At 37.9% G+C, this 18,003-nt stretch overlaps 2 protein-coding genes across 3 annotated transcripts; one reads left to right on the top strand and one right to left on the bottom strand.

The window, feature by feature from the left end:
* Window positions 1-358: 358 nt before the first annotated feature.
* Window positions 359-5,552, top strand: FAP1 (Chalcone-flavanone isomerase family protein). Its single transcript, XM_010279272.3, has 4 exons — window positions 359-910; window positions 2,673-2,922; window positions 3,468-3,559; window positions 4,584-5,552. The coding sequence occupies exons 1-4, from the start codon at window positions 508-510 to the stop codon at window positions 4,721-4,723; spliced, it is 885 nt and encodes a 294-aa protein (XP_010277574.1). The 5' UTR covers window positions 359-507; the 3' UTR covers window positions 4,724-5,552.
* Window positions 5,553-6,993: 1,441 nt separating this feature from the next.
* On the bottom strand, window positions 6,994-13,142 carry LOC104611974 (putative linoleate 9S-lipoxygenase 5). 2 transcript variants are annotated; one of them, XM_088902878.1, is made up of 10 exons: window positions 12,959-13,078; window positions 12,669-12,851; window positions 10,610-10,899; window positions 9,731-9,971; window positions 9,299-9,634; window positions 9,084-9,169; window positions 8,865-8,972; window positions 8,405-8,709; window positions 8,064-8,327; window positions 6,994-7,964 (listed from the first exon to the last, which is right to left on the bottom strand). In XM_088902878.1, the coding sequence occupies exons 2-10, from the start codon at window positions 12,784-12,786 to the stop codon at window positions 7,196-7,198; spliced, it is 2,517 nt and encodes an 838-aa protein (XP_088759004.1). In that variant the 5' UTR covers window positions 12,787-12,851; window positions 12,959-13,078; the 3' UTR covers window positions 6,994-7,195. The 2 variants fall into 2 exon arrangements, with proteins under 2 accessions (XP_088759004.1, XP_010277584.1); XM_010279282.3 differs by having other exon boundaries at window positions 12,669-13,142.
* Between the last annotated feature and the right edge of the window lie 4,861 nt (window positions 13,143-18,003).

The following is an 18,003-nucleotide window of genomic DNA, read 5'->3' as shown; positions in this document are numbered from 1 at the left end:
AGGCACAACCTCCCGAAAATCTTGGATGCGGTGCGCGAAGCCTACACCAAACAATGCCTATATAAAGGCACCAACCGCAATGACACAGGGTACGCGTGATTATTTTACTCACTAGCATTCAAGTACTCAAGTATTTAGCTCACATTCACAGTATAATATGGACTTAAGCATCAGAGTGACCTCGCCAAGTTAGCTACCCCTGGTTCTTTGATCCACTATTTTACAGATTGGTCCAGCTCACCGCACAATTGGAGTTCAGATCGTCTTCTAGCTAGGAGTATCTAATTGCGCACCATCGGTCAGCATACGACCATGGAAAGGGAAAGGTATTTAACACCTGGCGACTATTATTGCTATCACAATAGCCGCGTGTAAATATCTTAGGCCCCAAAAGGCAATGCTCTTCACAGGACGGGCCGTCCAGAAAAGTGTCCCTAACTATAACTCTCTATAAGCTTCGTAGATCATCACTATATTGCATTCAAGATTTCATTTTTGCATCCATCCATGGTGTCTTTACGCTTCCCCTTCTCGTTTCCTCAGCCCTCAATGCCTCCTCACAGCTCCCATGTCTCTTCTCGTTCCTTCTCTGGAGCAGCCATGGCGGGGTCTGTTGCAGCTGCAGTCGGTGTTGGGATCGGAATGGGTCTCGCCATTTCTCATAAAATTAAAAACCAGAAAGACCCATTTCTCCAGAATGCACTGGATTTCTTCTTCTCCAATTACCGACCCAATTGCTCTTCTCCCATGTGGGGTTCTCTTTCCTTGGCAGATAATACCACCGAAGCTGTTGAATCGAAAACTGGTGCTTCATTTCCCTCCGTTTTGAGCGACACACAACAACTGCTTGGGATTGGGTTGCGGAAGAAAAGTATACTTGGATTAAAGAACATCGATGTCTACGCTTTCGGTATTTTTTTTTTCTGCGGCATTAGTTTAAGCAATGCACATAACCGCATTAACCGCTCGTATAATTTGCTTTCTATTTTATGAGATTTGGTGGGTTTGTCAATTCCCTGCAGCTAATGTTGCATGTTAATTCATTTTTGGCTAAATTTTGCTGTATTAGAAGGTTTCTTTTGCTATATGACAAGGGGGTAACAAAGATTTTGAGTAAACTCAAAAGAAAAAAAAGGGTTTGTGTGCATTATTAACAACGATTGTATTCTTTATAATTCTCATGTTTGTCTACGACTATCTGCAACTGAAAATTGATGATGAGAAGTTTGTCATTGCCATTAATAGGTCACTTGTTCATTACCTTGATGTTTAAACCAGTAAACAGATTCCAATTTATCAAATTAAGTGGCAAAGTTACAAGATTTTACTCTCTAGGTTTCTCCTTTTACTCCACGGGGAGGTGGCAGGTTGTGAACGGCAGTATTGAGCTTCACTAAGTACCAGATAACTATTATTCTTAATGTTTTAACTACTATAGGTTGCCTCGTCTCTGATCACTGTTTATGACGTTCTCTAATCCTATACAACATTTTTCCTGTTCTAAACACATTTGCTCTATTTCAGATGATAACCCTCTTTTTTTGAGGGAATGGTAAATGTATTGATATTTATTATAGGCGAAAGGAGAGTACATGAGGATGATAGGATGTTCACTTTGTTTATTGGCCTATTGAATAAATGAGAGGATGTATACTAATACACAGATATGGACCGACAATCCTGTCCTTGCAAAATCTAATCAGGTAGAGAACCGTTGCCATAAAAAAAGTTCCTTTCAAATCTCAATCTAGTTAAGTCATGTGCTATTATATTTATCACACTTGGAATCCATCTGAAAGCTACATTCATGTTGCTTTCACTTTCTGTGTTTTCATTTAGATTTAGATGGTAATGGGTACCATGCATCCCTGCCCACCTTTTGGATCCAAAGTACTGCACTGGCTGAGTGATCATTATTCTAGAAGTGAAGTGATTTATCTTATGATCAATCCTTTTATGTTATCTGCTTGGGATCTTCATATATGTCATATCCTCTCTTCTAGTTATTAGATTATTGACTCGGATGCCACTCATGTCAGAGTTCCTTCTTTTTTTTTATCTTTTTATTTTTAGTTTTTGAAACCCTGTCAATTACCATTGAAGGTTTATCATCTTTGACTCTTCTCTTAGTGTCCTGTAAGCTTTGCTTCAATCTTACTCTTCTTTCTAGAAGTTTGACTTAATACTGAAGTCTTGTGTAAGATCCATTCTAACTCACTATGCTCCAAGAATTACATACAAAGTGGATACCTAGTGTCATTGGGATAAAAACTTTGTCGAGGGTACATGGCACATATTACAAGTCCAGAAGAGATTGTACTTGCATGATACAGCTTGAATGCACTCGTTAATTTCACCAAGAGACAATATGCATTAGTTATGCCACATACATTAAATACATGTGGATGATATCATGATATGCAAGCCCAAAACACAAAACATGAGTAGACCTGTGTTCTTAATTTATTTTAACAATGTGTTTCTTATGTGTTGTTTGGGGCTAGCATTAGCATCCATGTGCGTTGTGTGACACAAGTCACAGTGGCATACCCTCCTTTCCCCTATCATCTCTTTAAATACTTTTCTTGTATGATTTCTTGTTAACTCTTTTTCTTCTTTTATTTTTCAATCTTTGTAAGAACAGAAGCTCTAACAATGTATCTTGTTTGCAGGTGTTTATGCTGATTATACTGACATGAAAAACTCTCTGAGTGAAAAATATGGGCAATTTTCTGTCTCTGAATTGAAGCAAAACAAAGAGTTCCTTGAAGATGTTCTTGAAAAGGATATACGCATGACTGTTAGGCTTCAAATAGTTTATGGAAGACTAAGTATTCGTTCTGTACGCAGTGCTTTTGAGGAGTCTGTAGGAAGTAGACTTCAAAAATTTGGGGGACCAGATAACAAAGAATTACTTCAGAGGTATTTATTTGTTTATTTGTCTCCCTTAGCCCTACTGTTTGGTGGGAATGTGTAAATGGAAGTAATATCTTTATTAGAAACTGGCCTGTTTTTTAGTGCTTAGGATGTACGAGCATTGCCGTGTTCAGAACTATTGCATTTTTCTGAACATGTTCTATCACTTCTATCACTACAGTAATTTCCCTTATTGTTGTTGTTACCAAGCACTTCTATCACTTCGTTTAAGTCTGTTACCGGTGCTCTTCTCCTTTTGGTTCTCCTATACACCTTACTGTAGTACGTACTGGGCTATTAAGCTTCAGAAATTGTTTCTGTATAGTCATTTATGCATCATTTACGTCAGTTGTTACTGATCCTCTTTTAGGTCATACCTCTCTTTGTCATACTTTTACCCAATATTATAGTTATCAACATGTTCTTAGGAAACAGAGAAACTAGTTGTTCATATTTGTTTGTTTAGTAAAGAAAACATTTTATCTACTGGAATTTTCCTTATAGTGCATCAATCATCATGATTGTAATCTAAGTGAATGTTTTTGTTGCAGATTCACCTCCCTATTTAAGGATGAATATAAAATACCACGGGGATCAGTGATAGAACTGTCAAAGGAACAGGGCCATGTATTATGCACAAAAAGTAAGAAATCTTTCTTTTTCACTCTAGAAATCTATCATGCCAATTCATGGTTAGTTCCTTTTATTCTTCTTAATTTAGCCGGGACCAAAGAACCCAACCGAGAATTTTGAGCTGAGTTCAGGAAAAATTAAGGGACTGATTGATAACAGCTGAAGTTGCTAAATTGAATGACTTACTGCTTTGGATAAAATAATTAAATAATAAAATATTCAAAGGTATAGTAACCTACCCAACTTCAGCTTCAACTATTAAGGAGCTCCCAACCTCCTTAAAATCTTATTCACTAAAAGACAAAAGTAATAAGCTTTTCAACTTCAGCCACGTAAGCTGTTATCAAAGACCCCCTAATGCCCCTTTACATTCATTTTTAGAGCTTATAACAAGTTGGTGCTGTTCATGACTCTAATGGTAGGGGGTGGGGAGAAAAGTTAGACACTGGAAACCTTAGAGATATGCCATCAGAAACACTTAAAAAACAGGGGAGTTCTTCATGTATCAGCAATCAAACTACAACCCTCTAAATTGGAACCCAAAAAAGACTACAATCCTCAAAATTTGTCTTCAACTGAATGATACACTCCTAGAATATTTTTATTTACAGAGAAAGTAGATAATACATGTATATTCTCTCATTTTTTAAGGGAAAATATGGAAAATCAATCATAACAGGCAGCAATATGGTCATTTCTAATTGTTACAACTATTATTTCCTCCTCCAAGGAGATCTCAACCTTTCCATTTGTACAGTCAATGAGTCAAATTGTAAGTGTCTATCGAAGCACATCTTAAAGGTTTGGGAAAATAGATTAGATAACCTGTCTTTTTCTGGCTGTCTAAATAACACATCCATACTTTTGAAGGATAAATCAGATAATTTTTTGCTCTCCTGTAAGACAACTCCTGAGCAAACACGAGTTCATATTTACTCTCGCATTGATCAAGATCGTTCTAGTTTCTAATTCTTCCTGCCTAGGCATAATGCTGTATGTACATCAATTGATTTCATACATTGTTGTCCTCGCAGTTGATGGAAATGATGTTGGGTGCATTCAGAGCAAACTACTGTGCTGGTCAATTTTAGATCTTTATATTGGTGAAGACCCTTTTGACGTAAAAGCCAAAGAAGAAATTGAACTCAGTTTGGCGTCTCTCCTTCAGAACTAGGTAATTTGGCCATAGGATGGAAACTGGTAAAGGCATTAGCAGTTCTATCTGACATGGAAATATGTAGCATTAAGAAGCTTTTACTCCATCTAAGTTAATCGATCCTTTCTTGCCTTGGCAAAATGGACTGCTGCAAGCTATTAACAGTGACTGTAAGGGAAAAAAAGGTATAGACATAAAAGGGCAGCCCAGTGCATGAGGCTTCCCCCAATGTAGGGTCTGGGGAGGGACAAATGCACGCTGCCTTACTCTGTAGTCTGTACATACAAAGAGGCTGTTTCCAAGATTTGAACTATGGTCCCCCAGGTTGCAATGTAGCAAACCTACCATTGCGCCTTGGACATCCATCAGTTTAATTCATGTATTACCAGATACTTTCCTGCCTTGGGAATGGATTGCTAGATTTGTCATCTAACAAACGAGATGTAGACAAGCGTGTAGCAGTTCGGGTGATGGCCCAAGAAGATTTTACCTGTTGATCACATCATCTTCTATTCTTGTGGTAGCTTGTAGTCCAGCATCTCCATTCGACATGGAAAAGGGAAACACTTATGCATAATTTTTAACATTAAGAAATTTTGGGGTTCTGCCTGTGACGAGGATCCATCCCTCCATGTGGCTAACGATAGAGATTATCTAGCAAAAGTCATATTTGATTGTCTAGCACTAGATCAAATTTTCCATTATTATGCTTTGGGTGCCTTTTCTTTATAGGTAAGCAAACAATTTATTGTCTGATTCATTATGCTGGATTCCATGTTTTAGCTTTTTGAGCACAGTATAATCAGCATAATTATAAGTTGTAGAAATATGACAAAACTTTACATCCTCACCAGTTTTACAAAGTTCCCCTAATCATATCCAGGATAGCACTATTGGCCCAATACATACTAGTCTCGGGCCATTGCAAGTCAAAATTGAATTCAATGAGTCTGAATACACAACTGCAGCCCTCCATTCTTGATTTTTAAGCATTGTAAATTGACCAGAGTTCTGCTCCTTCACTATCTTCTATCTTAGAAAGACGACCACTTGTTTCCATTAAGAATTGATTATTAAAAAACACATAAAAACCATATGATCTAGATTTTTTTCATATTACAATAATCCCAACACAAAAGAGCATGTCTCTCTGATTTTGAAGCCAAAAGGAAGGATAAAAACTTAACAGAGTTTTCAACGCTATCCGTTTCTGATTCATGAGGAACTCGCATGGGACAATTGTTGGATTTGGATTGAAGCATCTCTTTAATGGCAGAGGTCTTTTGAGTTGGGCATTAGTGTTTTCACGGGGTGTGACCCATAGAGTCATGTAGGGCCTTTATGACGAGAGGAGCAATTGAGCAAAGCCAAGCATCACGGCCAGTGTCCATCATGGAATCTTGAATCACAATTGAACAAGATTGGGTTTCGGTGAAGATAGTGGATATGCCCATGACGCTATTATTTACATGATATCAAGTTTTCCATGCTGTTCTTTAATCAAAGAGTCTTGTTCTTGGCTGCATCCGGCCTCTGCCTCAAGTAGAACTATAAGCATGTATTTGATTATCTTTTATTTTGAGTGTACTTGTTTAGTTATTTCTACAGTCTTGGGTTTTTTTTTCCTTTCCCCTTTGAAATTTATTTCATACGCTGAGGGGCCATTAATTGGTATAATGGTAAAATCTTAGACTGGCATTTGAGTCTGAGGGTGGCGACTTTGTGCAAAAAAAATTCCAAAGGTTAAGACCATACCCAAGATCCCATATCACTGACTAACATAGGGTAATGACCTTTTATTTATTTCATACACTGGCGGTTAGATCTGTCTCAGTGGCTAATTTTTTTTTAAATTCCATTGTGAGCTTGATGATTCAGAGACTTTCATGGATTGGGAGTTAACATGAACCCCATTCATGGCTCCATGAGAAACCTGCATTTCAGAAGATTGGTTGATTTTGCAACCTCTGAAGAGATAGAACCGAATGAATTCAACTCAAAAGGGAATTCTGGAAGTGGAAATCTAAGGTGTAATAGGCAGGGTTGCCACCCCAGTTAGGGTGATCTTCAAAGTCGAAACCATACACAAATTATCACTCTTTTTATCTAAATTTATATGCTTATGCATCAGTTATCAGATTTGTGATTTTCTTTTCCTCCGGTGAAGATCACTCATCTCATTCATTTCCTCCATTAGTCTCATTTAAGGATTTCTCTCTTTATTTGGGTCGAAAGAAGTCCTTGTGACAAATTTGCCGGTTGGAACTGTCAAGCATCATAGCCTATGGTTGTTTGCAAAACAAGTCAACAATTTTGAATATCTAATATCTGTACATACATTTGCCTTCACTACATAACTAGAAAATGCAGAAAAAGAGAAGGATACAGAGAGGCCTCAATGCGGCCTTTTATTTGAGAAATATATAGCTAGGTAGCTGAAAACATTAAGTCATTAACTACTCCAGAACTATGATAACCAGGTCATGAATTTTAAATTGAAATGCTATTGGGAATTCCCCTGCCAGTGAGCCCTCCAACACCATACACATTGGAGGTGTCCGGAAATAGCAAGGTGTATGGTACTTTGACGGGCCCTACTCTGTTCTTCAACCGTTTGTCAAGGTTCATCTCCCTGATTCTGTTCTCAATCTCCACAAGTTTCTCTCTGAATCTCTCAAATGCTTCTAGTGGTGCTGCATCCGTTGTCCATTCTGGAGTGTCTCTTTGCCCAAGATAGACCTCATCAGAAGAATGCCTGGACAAGATCTCTATGAGGGAAACACCAAGGAGAGTCTGGAGCTGGGCTGTAATTGTTCTCAGGTAGAATGTATCAGGGTTGGACTCAAGCTCAGCATACTCGGGAGTACCTGGCTCCGGCATGAAGCGGCGGCTTATGGTAGGACGGTTTGGGAGGTAGCCTGCATAAGGGTACTGTCCGAAATTGACTGCCGCATGGAGGGCTGAGGCTACCCATATGATGATAGTACATGTTTGGGTCAATTCTGAAAGTGTCTGCATCTTGGGCCACCATGGCTCGTCCTTCTTGTCACCATGCCCCACATTGCGCAGCTCTGACCACCAGGATTGGAGTTCAGAGTCTCCCTGGATCAAGTCATCGTTGGGGTAATAGAAAGAGCAATAGTCATGGACCCATGTTTCAATAGCAGACCAGATTTCAAGTCCATCGACAGCATAAGGGTAGTCCTCAATCAGAAGGCGAAGGCCATGGGGGCTGTTGTTGTCTGGAACTGCTACTCCCCTGAAGGAAGCAAAAGGCAACACTTGTCATTCAATGGAGATGAAAAACTGAAGGCTTCATCTAAAGTCCTACTAATACAAAGGCTTGTCATTTATTTACCTCTTGATGAGATCTACAGGGAGTGCCTGCTCGGGGAAGACCCAACTCTTATAAACCACAGAAGACATTTCCATGGCAAATTTTGCTGGAAAGACGGTCTTCTCCAGCACCCCACCAGCATTGATGAGAATCTGCCGGGCCAAGGCATTTATGTTCATTGTGTCCCGGAAGTGAGGATGCAAGAGCTTGTAGATGGGGTGAAGCACACTCAACTGTCTGTTTGTTGCAATCACAAATGGCTCGATGGCTGCATGAGTGTTCAGCCTGCAACCAAAGTAGCAAGAGTTAAGAAACCTATTCCGATTGAAAGCGTTTAAAAGTTTTCACCAGCAGAATTTTACCAGTGGCTGATGAGCTGATGAAAACCGGAGTCATTAACAGCAGCGTAAGCTTTGGCGAGCTGCCAAATTGAACCCTGGACGCCGTGTTCAGCTGGAGTGAAGACCTTACTGACTGCACCGTGTTGCTCTCCTTCTGGGTGTGGTAAACTCAGCTCAATTGCCAACGGTTGCAAGGTCCCATCATCCTTGAGGAAGAGGAGAGTTCTTGTGGCATAGGTTTTAGTGGTTGTTGAGTTTATCCGTGTCAGGTATGGCATCAATGCATCATGATAATCCAGTACGAATAGCTTGCCGTTTTCCAGAGCCTACACAAAACAAAAGCAATATTTTCAATCGCCACTTTGGGGAAATTGTATGATCACCTACGGCGCGCATGGGAAGGATTGCCTTCTCATTTCTCAAGGTTGGGGCTTATCGACCAAAAAGTTTTAATAAAAAAGAAGAAAAAAGCTAATGATACCTCATCGACTGTTAGCCCATTTAGGTTGCTTTCTATATGTTCTTTGGTTATTGAACTGTTCTGATTGCCATACAATTTAGGGTCAAGATTGCTTGCTGGGGGAAACTCCTGCATATTAGAATCCGGTTAATTGCTGATTACAAAGAAAAAAAAAAGGACTGAAAATCAAGAAATTAATTCTGGGTTAAAGAAATAAGAACATTAGAAACAGTAATTTACTTGAAGACGGCGAATGGAAACGGGGTTCACTCCAGCTAGCATTTCTCTGGCGAATTCTTCATCCGTCCTCCAAGCAAACTTATCCTCTGCGTGCGGTAATGCCATGTAAACAACATCAGGTAGGGTTCATGAACATAATAATACAGAGCCACTGTGCCAGTACCACCCACTAGACAAATAGATCAATTTTAGCCTGTTAATTCCATGTCACGTACCTTGGATCACTTGAGGCATGGGGAATTTGAGGAGTTGCTCACCATCTGTTCGAACAAGTTCCTTGAGCATCTCCAAGGGGATTGCTTCCTTGACACTGTCTAGTACACCTTTCGGTAGCTGGATTCCTCCCTCGTAGAGGTCTAATACATCTTGAAAGGTGTCGAACTCATTGGGAGTGTTGTCACAAAAAGCTTTCAGCTCCGGGAGCAAGAATTGGACCAGGGATTTCAGAGCATAGGCAAGGAAATCCGACATCTTCAGGTGACCAAAACGTTCGTCTCTTGGGACGTAAATGTCCAGGCTCAGAAGTGGCAATCTGCTTTCCGTTTTGGGATCTGTCGATCAGTCGATATATGCATGGTTAGTGTTGGTTGATTCGTTTTGGACTACTCCATTAACAATTGAGAAAAGATGATGACTTAATGTGAAACCTGTCTGTGTGGGTTTCCGGCCGGTTCTTCCCCTGCGAGGGTAAGGGTACTGTGTGGAGCCTCCGAGAACTGGACGTGCGGAGTCAGGACCCTTGTCAGGATTACCCAGGTCGTTGTAGTAGGCGTAGTCATAGACTCGGTCCCATTCCTGGAGCTCTCCTGTGCCATCTCCTCTAAGATTCACAATCTCTTCTTCCCTGTATTTGCGTAGGGGTTCTGGGGTATTAGCCGGTAGGTAGGTCTGTAGCAAAAACGATCAAGTTGATATCAGTATAAAATTTGGAAATCTCCTGAGGCTTTCATGGACATGGACAGATATCAGTATTATACCATATGATTAATTTGCTGTTAATTCTTCAACCCAAAGGAAGAAGGTAGAACCCATTCCGCATTATGCAGAAAAACCTAAAAGGTGGATCCTACTGCCTTATCTCAAGGTTGAATAAATTGCACATCAAAGCAGAAAGAAGAGATGGCAATTTGAAATTTTGACCCGTCCCCACCCTCCCCCACACTGGTCGGGGCGATTTTTTTACCATCGGTTGGGGTTCAGGGTGGGTTTTGGGGAAATCCGAAACTTTGGGGACTGAGGGGTGGGAATCTGTTTCAAACCCCAGTGGGGTTTGGGGTCGAGGATGGGACACGCAAACACTAGCCCGCCTCGCTCCAGTGCCATTCGAGAAGATTAGTTCGAAATAATTGAGCAAGGAAGCTGAAAGGAAAACTGGATCTGGGGTAGGGGTAGCAGGAGGACTAAAACTACCAGTCCATCTCCATCATTGCATACCTACTTTCTCTTTTGAATCGTTGGCTTGTTTGTTTGTCTGTTTCACAATGAAATTGATGAAAGAAGAATTTGTATTGAGTTAGTAGACTAACCTGATTGGAGAAGAAAACCCGGTCATACTTGTAATGCTTAGTGGGATAAACCCATGAGTTGCAGATGAAGTGGACTCGGCCAACCCCTGGAACGTCTTCAAGTGTGACTGTCTTGAGGAAGAACTGACTGTGGTGGAAGTTCCTAATGATAAAAGCTCCCGGAACTCCGATGCCCTCGTCCCAGTCGAATGTGATGTTGAATGATGACTCCCCGGCCGACAACGGCGTAATGGTTGTAATCCATTCTTCCAAGTATGCCTCTTTTCCAAGCTTGCCTCGTAACCCATTAGCTGCACACGGACACACAAACCATTTAGGGGTGTAATTGACTCGAGCCGATCCAATAATACATTGTACTACTTGAACTCAACTCCGCTGAAAATCTCGTTAAATTGAAAGTTGACTCAATTACTAAGGGTGAAATTTGGGCGAGTCTAATCCAATTCAACCCGAATTTTTATATGGGTTGTGCTTGAGTTTTAAGGCTGCTGACTGGGCCTGGGTCAAAAAACTTGCGCCCAAATTAAACTTTGGTTGGGTTTGGGTTGACGCCTCAAGTAGTTCGAACCCAACCCAACCTGAGATCATCAAAAAAAAATACACGCACATGCGTATTATATGTATATACAAATATTTTTTTTCTCTAATTGTGTATATTTGTGTATGTGTAAAATATGTATACATATATTTGTAAATGAAATTTATACATATTTTTTATTAATTATACCTTTAAATTGGGCCATAAAGCCCAATAAAAGATGACTATGTGTTTTATATATTAATATATACCCAATCCGAGCCCGAACCCAATCTGAATTATGTTGGGTTATGCTTGAATTAAGCCGATGGATAAATTTAGGCTTAACCTCGAATTGGATCAAGCCCAAATCCAAAATTTGCACATTTAGGATTGGCTTGGGTTAACCATCAACTAGACTCAATCCGCCATCGATTAAACAACCCTATGTAAGAACCATAAAATATTAAAGAACATCAAAACATTATGAATAGAAATATATTAAAAATTAATCGATTAGGCTTAACTGATGGTGATGAAAACAAGAATTACAAAACTCGAACCTCTTGACTCGTTGAGTTCGGCTGGAACTCAATTATTTGAAAATCAGATTGAAATATTTAACTCGTTAACTCAGTATCTTGACTCGCTTACATCCTGACAAAGTGGAAAAGGTTAACTACTCGAGTCCAGGAGGGGGTAATTTGGTCAATATATTATTATATATTTATTTGACAAAAAAAGCAGTCCGCATGACGCGTGTATTGAATGATTCTGCTTGAACAACGACTCCCAATAAAATATCCCCACCCCCTCCCCCCAAAAAAAAACCCACAAGAAAAAGACATTTGTGTCTAGAAAACATTAAGGCAAGGACATAAATATTCCAAACTTATCATTCCAATACAATACAACCTACCATGACGACATGTTCCCCGGCACCTTTACACTTCTACTCGTAATAGGACAAATCAGTGTACGCCACGTCAGATCATACACGTAGATTTCACGTCAGGTTGAGACCGTATATCTCTTTTGATTCGTCGACTTTGAGTCAATGACCCAATGTACGTAGAATAAGAGTTCATTTTGTGGGAGACTTCAGGCCCTCCCCACCCCCCCAAATTACTTTTTCAGTAAAACAAAAATTATTTCTAGCAAATCCCTTAAGCACCAAAGTATTTTGTGGGAGACTTCAGACCTACTGTGTTCTGAGGATGATATTCTTATGATCATCGGATATCTGAGCTATAATGGCGTCCAAATTCAGTGTGGATTCTTATGGGTCTCGCTAGCTAGAAGCCTACAGCTAACCCAAAATGAAAAGAAAAACAAAAGAAATCGAAAACCCAATAACCAGAATAGAATTAATGGCAGACTATGAAGTGAAAATTCTATATCAGCAACAGACTGAATTACAGAAAAAGAAACAAGAAAGAGCCATTGGACATTAATGCTTCAAGTCAATTAAAAAACTTGGCAGAATCCTAATGAAGCAAATGAGATTACCCAGAACAAGGAAAGAGAAACGAGAAATCTAACCTGGATCGGTATTCACAGAACTGATGAGCTGCAGTGCAACGCCTTTGCCCACTAACTCGTGAACCCGATCAAGGACGGAAGCGTGAAGGTCATTGAAATCCAGCACATTCTTCTTCATCAACACAACCGTCCCTTTGATCTTTTTCTTCCCACCCACCCCAGCATTCAACCTGGTTTCTTTCCCTGTAACAGAATCCATAATCTTGTGAAACATCCCTGGAATTTTGAACAAAGCAGAGAACAGAACTCCCATACAAGAAGGAGAAGAAGGATAAGAGAGAAAGCGATACAGAGGGTACAGAAGAAAAGAGTAATTGTTGAATGTCAGTTCAGCGATGAGTGCATTTATAGGTCAAGATCAATAAAAATAGAAGCATCAACCCAGGAAGTTTCACTTGTTGTGCAGTTCGTGTTCATTCCAGTTTCCTATGAAAGACTTATTAAAAGACCTAGTTATCTCATCTCAGATTTTCTATCCTCATCTGAATTGTGGTGGGTCCTTATTAAAACATCCCTCTCTCTCTCTCTCTCTCTCTCTCTCACTCAAGGCGGACCCGATTCGATTTTGTGGAAAAGTCATTTATTCTTTGTATTTTAATGTTCGCTCTGTTCTCAACTTTTTCTTTTTAACTAAAATAATTACACAGAAGATTCGTTTCCCCTTGTTGTACGATAAGATCGATCTGTTGAGGCTACTTCTTCTCTGTCGGTCGATATGGTCTTTTGAAAATGGGAAGAAGTTGTTTGATTGGCACGTTCTCTATAGTTTCTTATATCTATCTTTCTTCTTTCCTGTAGGCTCTACTCTTGGTCGCCATTCAAAATCCTCCTGCTCGGCCTCGGCTGCTCATTTGATTAACACTTAAAAAAATACCGTGTGGGTCATCTTCAAACCCAATGGCGGAGGAGCTTTGTGTTCAGTGTTATCCTTGCTATTTTTGCTATTGGAGTGCTTTGAATGGGTTTGCACCCGACCCATATATCAGAAAGCACAAATTAATCGTGATGATGAAGGAAATTGCAGTGGTGTTTAATTTTACTAATTTCTGAAGGCCAGGTAGCTAGCCTACCCAAAGCAGCAAAGAGATTCCCACTACTTTAGAGTTTACTATTGAAAAATAAGTGTTTATTGATTAACTACTTATTCTAATAAGCGCTTAATTATGAGTGTTTTGTAAAAAAAAAAAAAAAAGCCATAAGCCATAAAGTAAGAGAGAGAAATATAAATATGGATCGCCTGCTTCTGCTTCTACATTAGAGAGCATCAGCTGTTATTGATGAAGTAGGTGAGAGATCATGTGAATGGTAGGTCCCCTGATAAGCAATAAGCCAATAACTGAATTATCAAAGTGGGGAACACTTATTATAAGGACACCTAGACCCAGCTGAGTGGTGCAGGCTCACAGAGAGAGAGAGCAGTCGGATGTAATATTGAGACATTTAGTAATGGTGTAGATCTGTTAATGGCCACCAAGCCAATTGGCCATTGGCATTTGGGCTAGTTTTGTCAGACGCCCTTTATTACATATAAGGCCACCCACCAGTAAATGAGAGGGAAGGCCCATTGCCGGACAGCACTAAATAAGTAAATACAACTGCATTGCAATTGCTATCTCAGATCCATATTAATGTTAGCTGAATTCATTTATTAATTGAAGTACTCTATCATTTGCATCTTGCCACCTGTCAAAACCATTTATAATTCATTTAATTCAAGGATAAGCAGCCTTTCTATATATGACCCAAACTGCTCATGAACCCCTGGTTTCTGTCATCCATTCAACTCTTCCTTTAAATTCAATGGATATTAGGTTTTTTAACTTTTTTACCAAATGGTAAATTAATGCTTCCTTTCCTGGCAATCTTTTAATTTGCATCCACAACTTCCCTTTTTGGTCTTATATATGGACCATGTCAAAGAACTGGCAACTGGGGATGTAGAATAGAACCCATGATCCCTTAAAAAAATAGTTTTTCATAACTTACCACGTGGCATAGTTTTAAAGGATGCAGATTCTTAATTTAAAAGGAAAGCATGAGTCGATTATTGGGAGATTTGGGAAGATAGCAAGAAAGTACAATAAATAAAGCTCAGGACAAAATGCCTACATCAACGCTCAAGCGCTTTTTTTTCTCAATTGCTATAACCACGTGGAACCAGCTGAGTCACTAATTCGTTGAGTGGTACATGCATACGCAAGAGAAACCTAAAGAGATATATTAAGGGCTGTTTGGCATATTATCTATCCCTGAAAATCTAACAAAATTTTGGGATGGCCAAGGCTAGCATGAAGTGTCAACGTCATAATTATCTTATTCAATGAACCCCACTCACCCACGATCATGTTTGATATTGTATTATATATCCTAATCAGAACAGTCGTAGTCTCTGTTAAAATATTCAAGAGGAGTGATTGAGGGCACACCCCTATCACCCTGATCATCAGATACACCACATCGTATCATATCATTCTGACTTCTTGAGTCCATGTGTATGGAGCTGATGTGGTATATCTTAATTGGCGCTGTTTTATGTAGTATTAGCGGGGATCCATGCAATGCACGAACTTTGTTAAGCCAAAGTTAAACAATAGAAATATATAAAATTATATAATTATTTTATAATTTAATTTTTTAATAATCAATTCGATAGAATTCCATCCGAGTTGGTTGATTTTCTAGTATTTTCGATTGGTTTGGTTCAGTAACTTTCCAATCCAATCAAATTATGTCAGTTTCGGTTTGGTTATTTGTAAATCAATCAAAACTGAACCGACCCAATCATAGATATATTAATATTTTATTTTTTTAAATATGATTTTTTAATACGGGAAAGTGGGAAAATTTTCATATTTCTTAGTCTAAAATATTTTATATCATAAATCTAATTATTTTTTAATAATATCACTATAATTTATTAAATTTAAATTCAATTTTTAAGCTTAAATCTTTTGAACAAACAAGCCAAACAAAAAATAGGCCCAAATCGATTCAACCCAAGTTGATGAGTTTTCACTAATGGTCATTCAGTTTTGGATGACAAACTCCCAACCTGACCAAGTCGATATGGTAGGCAAAACAACCTGAAACCAAACCGAACCAATCCTTGAACACTTCTAAGTTTAGCCAAATTAATAGTTTAATCTCCAATAATAATGGAAAATTTATAGAAAAAATACACAATAATTGAAAATGAATTTATAATGAAAATATACTAATTAAAAAATACAATAAATACTAAAAATATATTAAATTAGTCAATAAATAGTGTAATATCAAATAATAGTTTAATCTTTAATAAACATTAATCAATAAATTATAAAAATACATAATTACTAAAAATAATTTATACCAAAAAACAATAAATTAAATTTCAAAAGTTAAATAATAGTTGTTTAATCTCCAATAATTATTGACAATTTTTTGTTAAATAACAAAACAAAAATATTTATAAATAATTATTGAAATTATATTTGATGAAGTGGAATTTAGCCCTCTAGTGACATCACATCACATGGCACTTCCAAACCATTGCTTAACATCTTGGCACCACGTAGGCAATGACCTACCTTTGCCAAGATGATAGAGTCCACCTCAAATGCACCTCGCGCACACCATGCACACCATGAGAGTCGATGCCACCTCAGCAGGGCAGATCTGTAGGCACCTCGGCATAAGGGGTGACCTCCCGCCAAGGTCCCATCGGCCTAGCTAAGGTCCAATTGGCAACCGACCTCTCCTATGTGCGCCTTATCATCTCCAAATCCTCTAGGATCAGACCACCTCACCATTGGCTCCCGCGCCACCCACTTCGGAGGTAAACGGATAAGCACTATCACTTTACACTGAGACTGTCTCCGAGTGAGAAACCACCTCCGAGCGTGGCAGGCAAATAAGCCACGTCCTCTTGAAGATCTCAGACGTGCTATGTGAAGTTTATGACTACTTGCGCCTATATAAAGGCGCCCCCTTCAAATTGAGAAGGTACGTGCGATTTAGCTCTCTTACTTTCTCACTTTCTGGTTCTCAATACACTCATTCCTAACTTAAGAATTATTGGAATGCCCACCTCGAGTAAAGCAGCCCGACTACTCTGATAGTTTTCTTGTAGCTTAGCCATCTGACCTAGTCAGCCCAACATCTGAGCTGTCCTCTAGCAAGGAGCTCCAGATCGTGCACCATCAATATTTATTAAAAAATACAATAAATAATTACTAAAAACACAATAAATATTAATTTTAGTACATATAAGTATATAATGAATATAAATTATTATCGTAAAATTATTACTAATAAATATTATTTTTTTTGAAACTTATTTTCTATAATTATTAATTTGTATAAGTGAAATTAGTTATTTACAATATTATTTAGTTACTTAAATAATATTGTTATTTAAAATTTTAAAATATTAATTATTTATTGAATTTAATAATCTATAAAATTATAATTAGTACTATTAGTACATAATTCGTTATTAATTTTGCAAAATATTAAATTATTATTATTATGAATATTATGAAATCTACTATAATTAATTTTCTACTTTTAAGAAAATTTTAAATTTATTACATGATTTCATTATTTTAACTATTTAAAATTTAGTCATGTTAAATAGTTCATAACTTAAATATCTAAATAATATATAAAATTTTTAAAATTTTTCATTATTTGAATTTTATTTATTTTAAAGTTATCACAAAATATTAAATATTTTGTTATATAATCATTTAGCTATTTTAATGTTTTGTTATTTAAGATATTTAGTTATTGAAATATTTAAATAATATTTTATTTTTTAATGTTAAATTTTTATTATTTGAATAACATTTAAATTGAATAATTCACAAATTTATAATTTATATTGTTACTACATAATTTCATGATGAATTTTGTAAAAATATAGAATTATTAATAATATAAATATTATTAAATCTATTATAATTACTTTTTGTGTTTTGAATAAATATTTTAAAGTTAGTATATAATTTCATTATTATATTTAAATAATTCTAAAATTTTTTAATTGACAAGCACGGTTCCGTCAGTGGGTCGGGCCTATCTGGCCCAAACCCCTACACCATGCTAAGTTTGGGTTTCAATTTCTTGTCTATCTTGTTAATTTATTTGAATTTTTTCAAATTTTCTAAAAAATAATTCCACCCACAACCTGCCTGGCACAAGCCCGCTTGGGCTTGGGCTGTGGGCTGCCCTTTTTGAGGGATTCTGGGCTAGGCAGGAACAGCCCACCAAGGTCCATGTTCTGGCATGACTTGCCGCAGTGGCAGGCAGCCAGCAAAAGTGGATCGTATCGGCCCAGCACAACCTACATTAC

The sequence above is a fragment of the Nelumbo nucifera genome, chromosome 4 (genome assembly GCF_055504915.1).
Source record: "Nelumbo nucifera cultivar China Antique chromosome 4, China Antique-T2T, whole genome shotgun sequence".
NCBI lineage: Eukaryota > Viridiplantae > Streptophyta > Magnoliopsida > Proteales > Nelumbonaceae > Nelumbo > Nelumbo nucifera.
The sequence above is the reverse complement of the archived record's forward strand: the minus strand, read 5'-3'. Positions and strand labels throughout refer to the sequence as shown.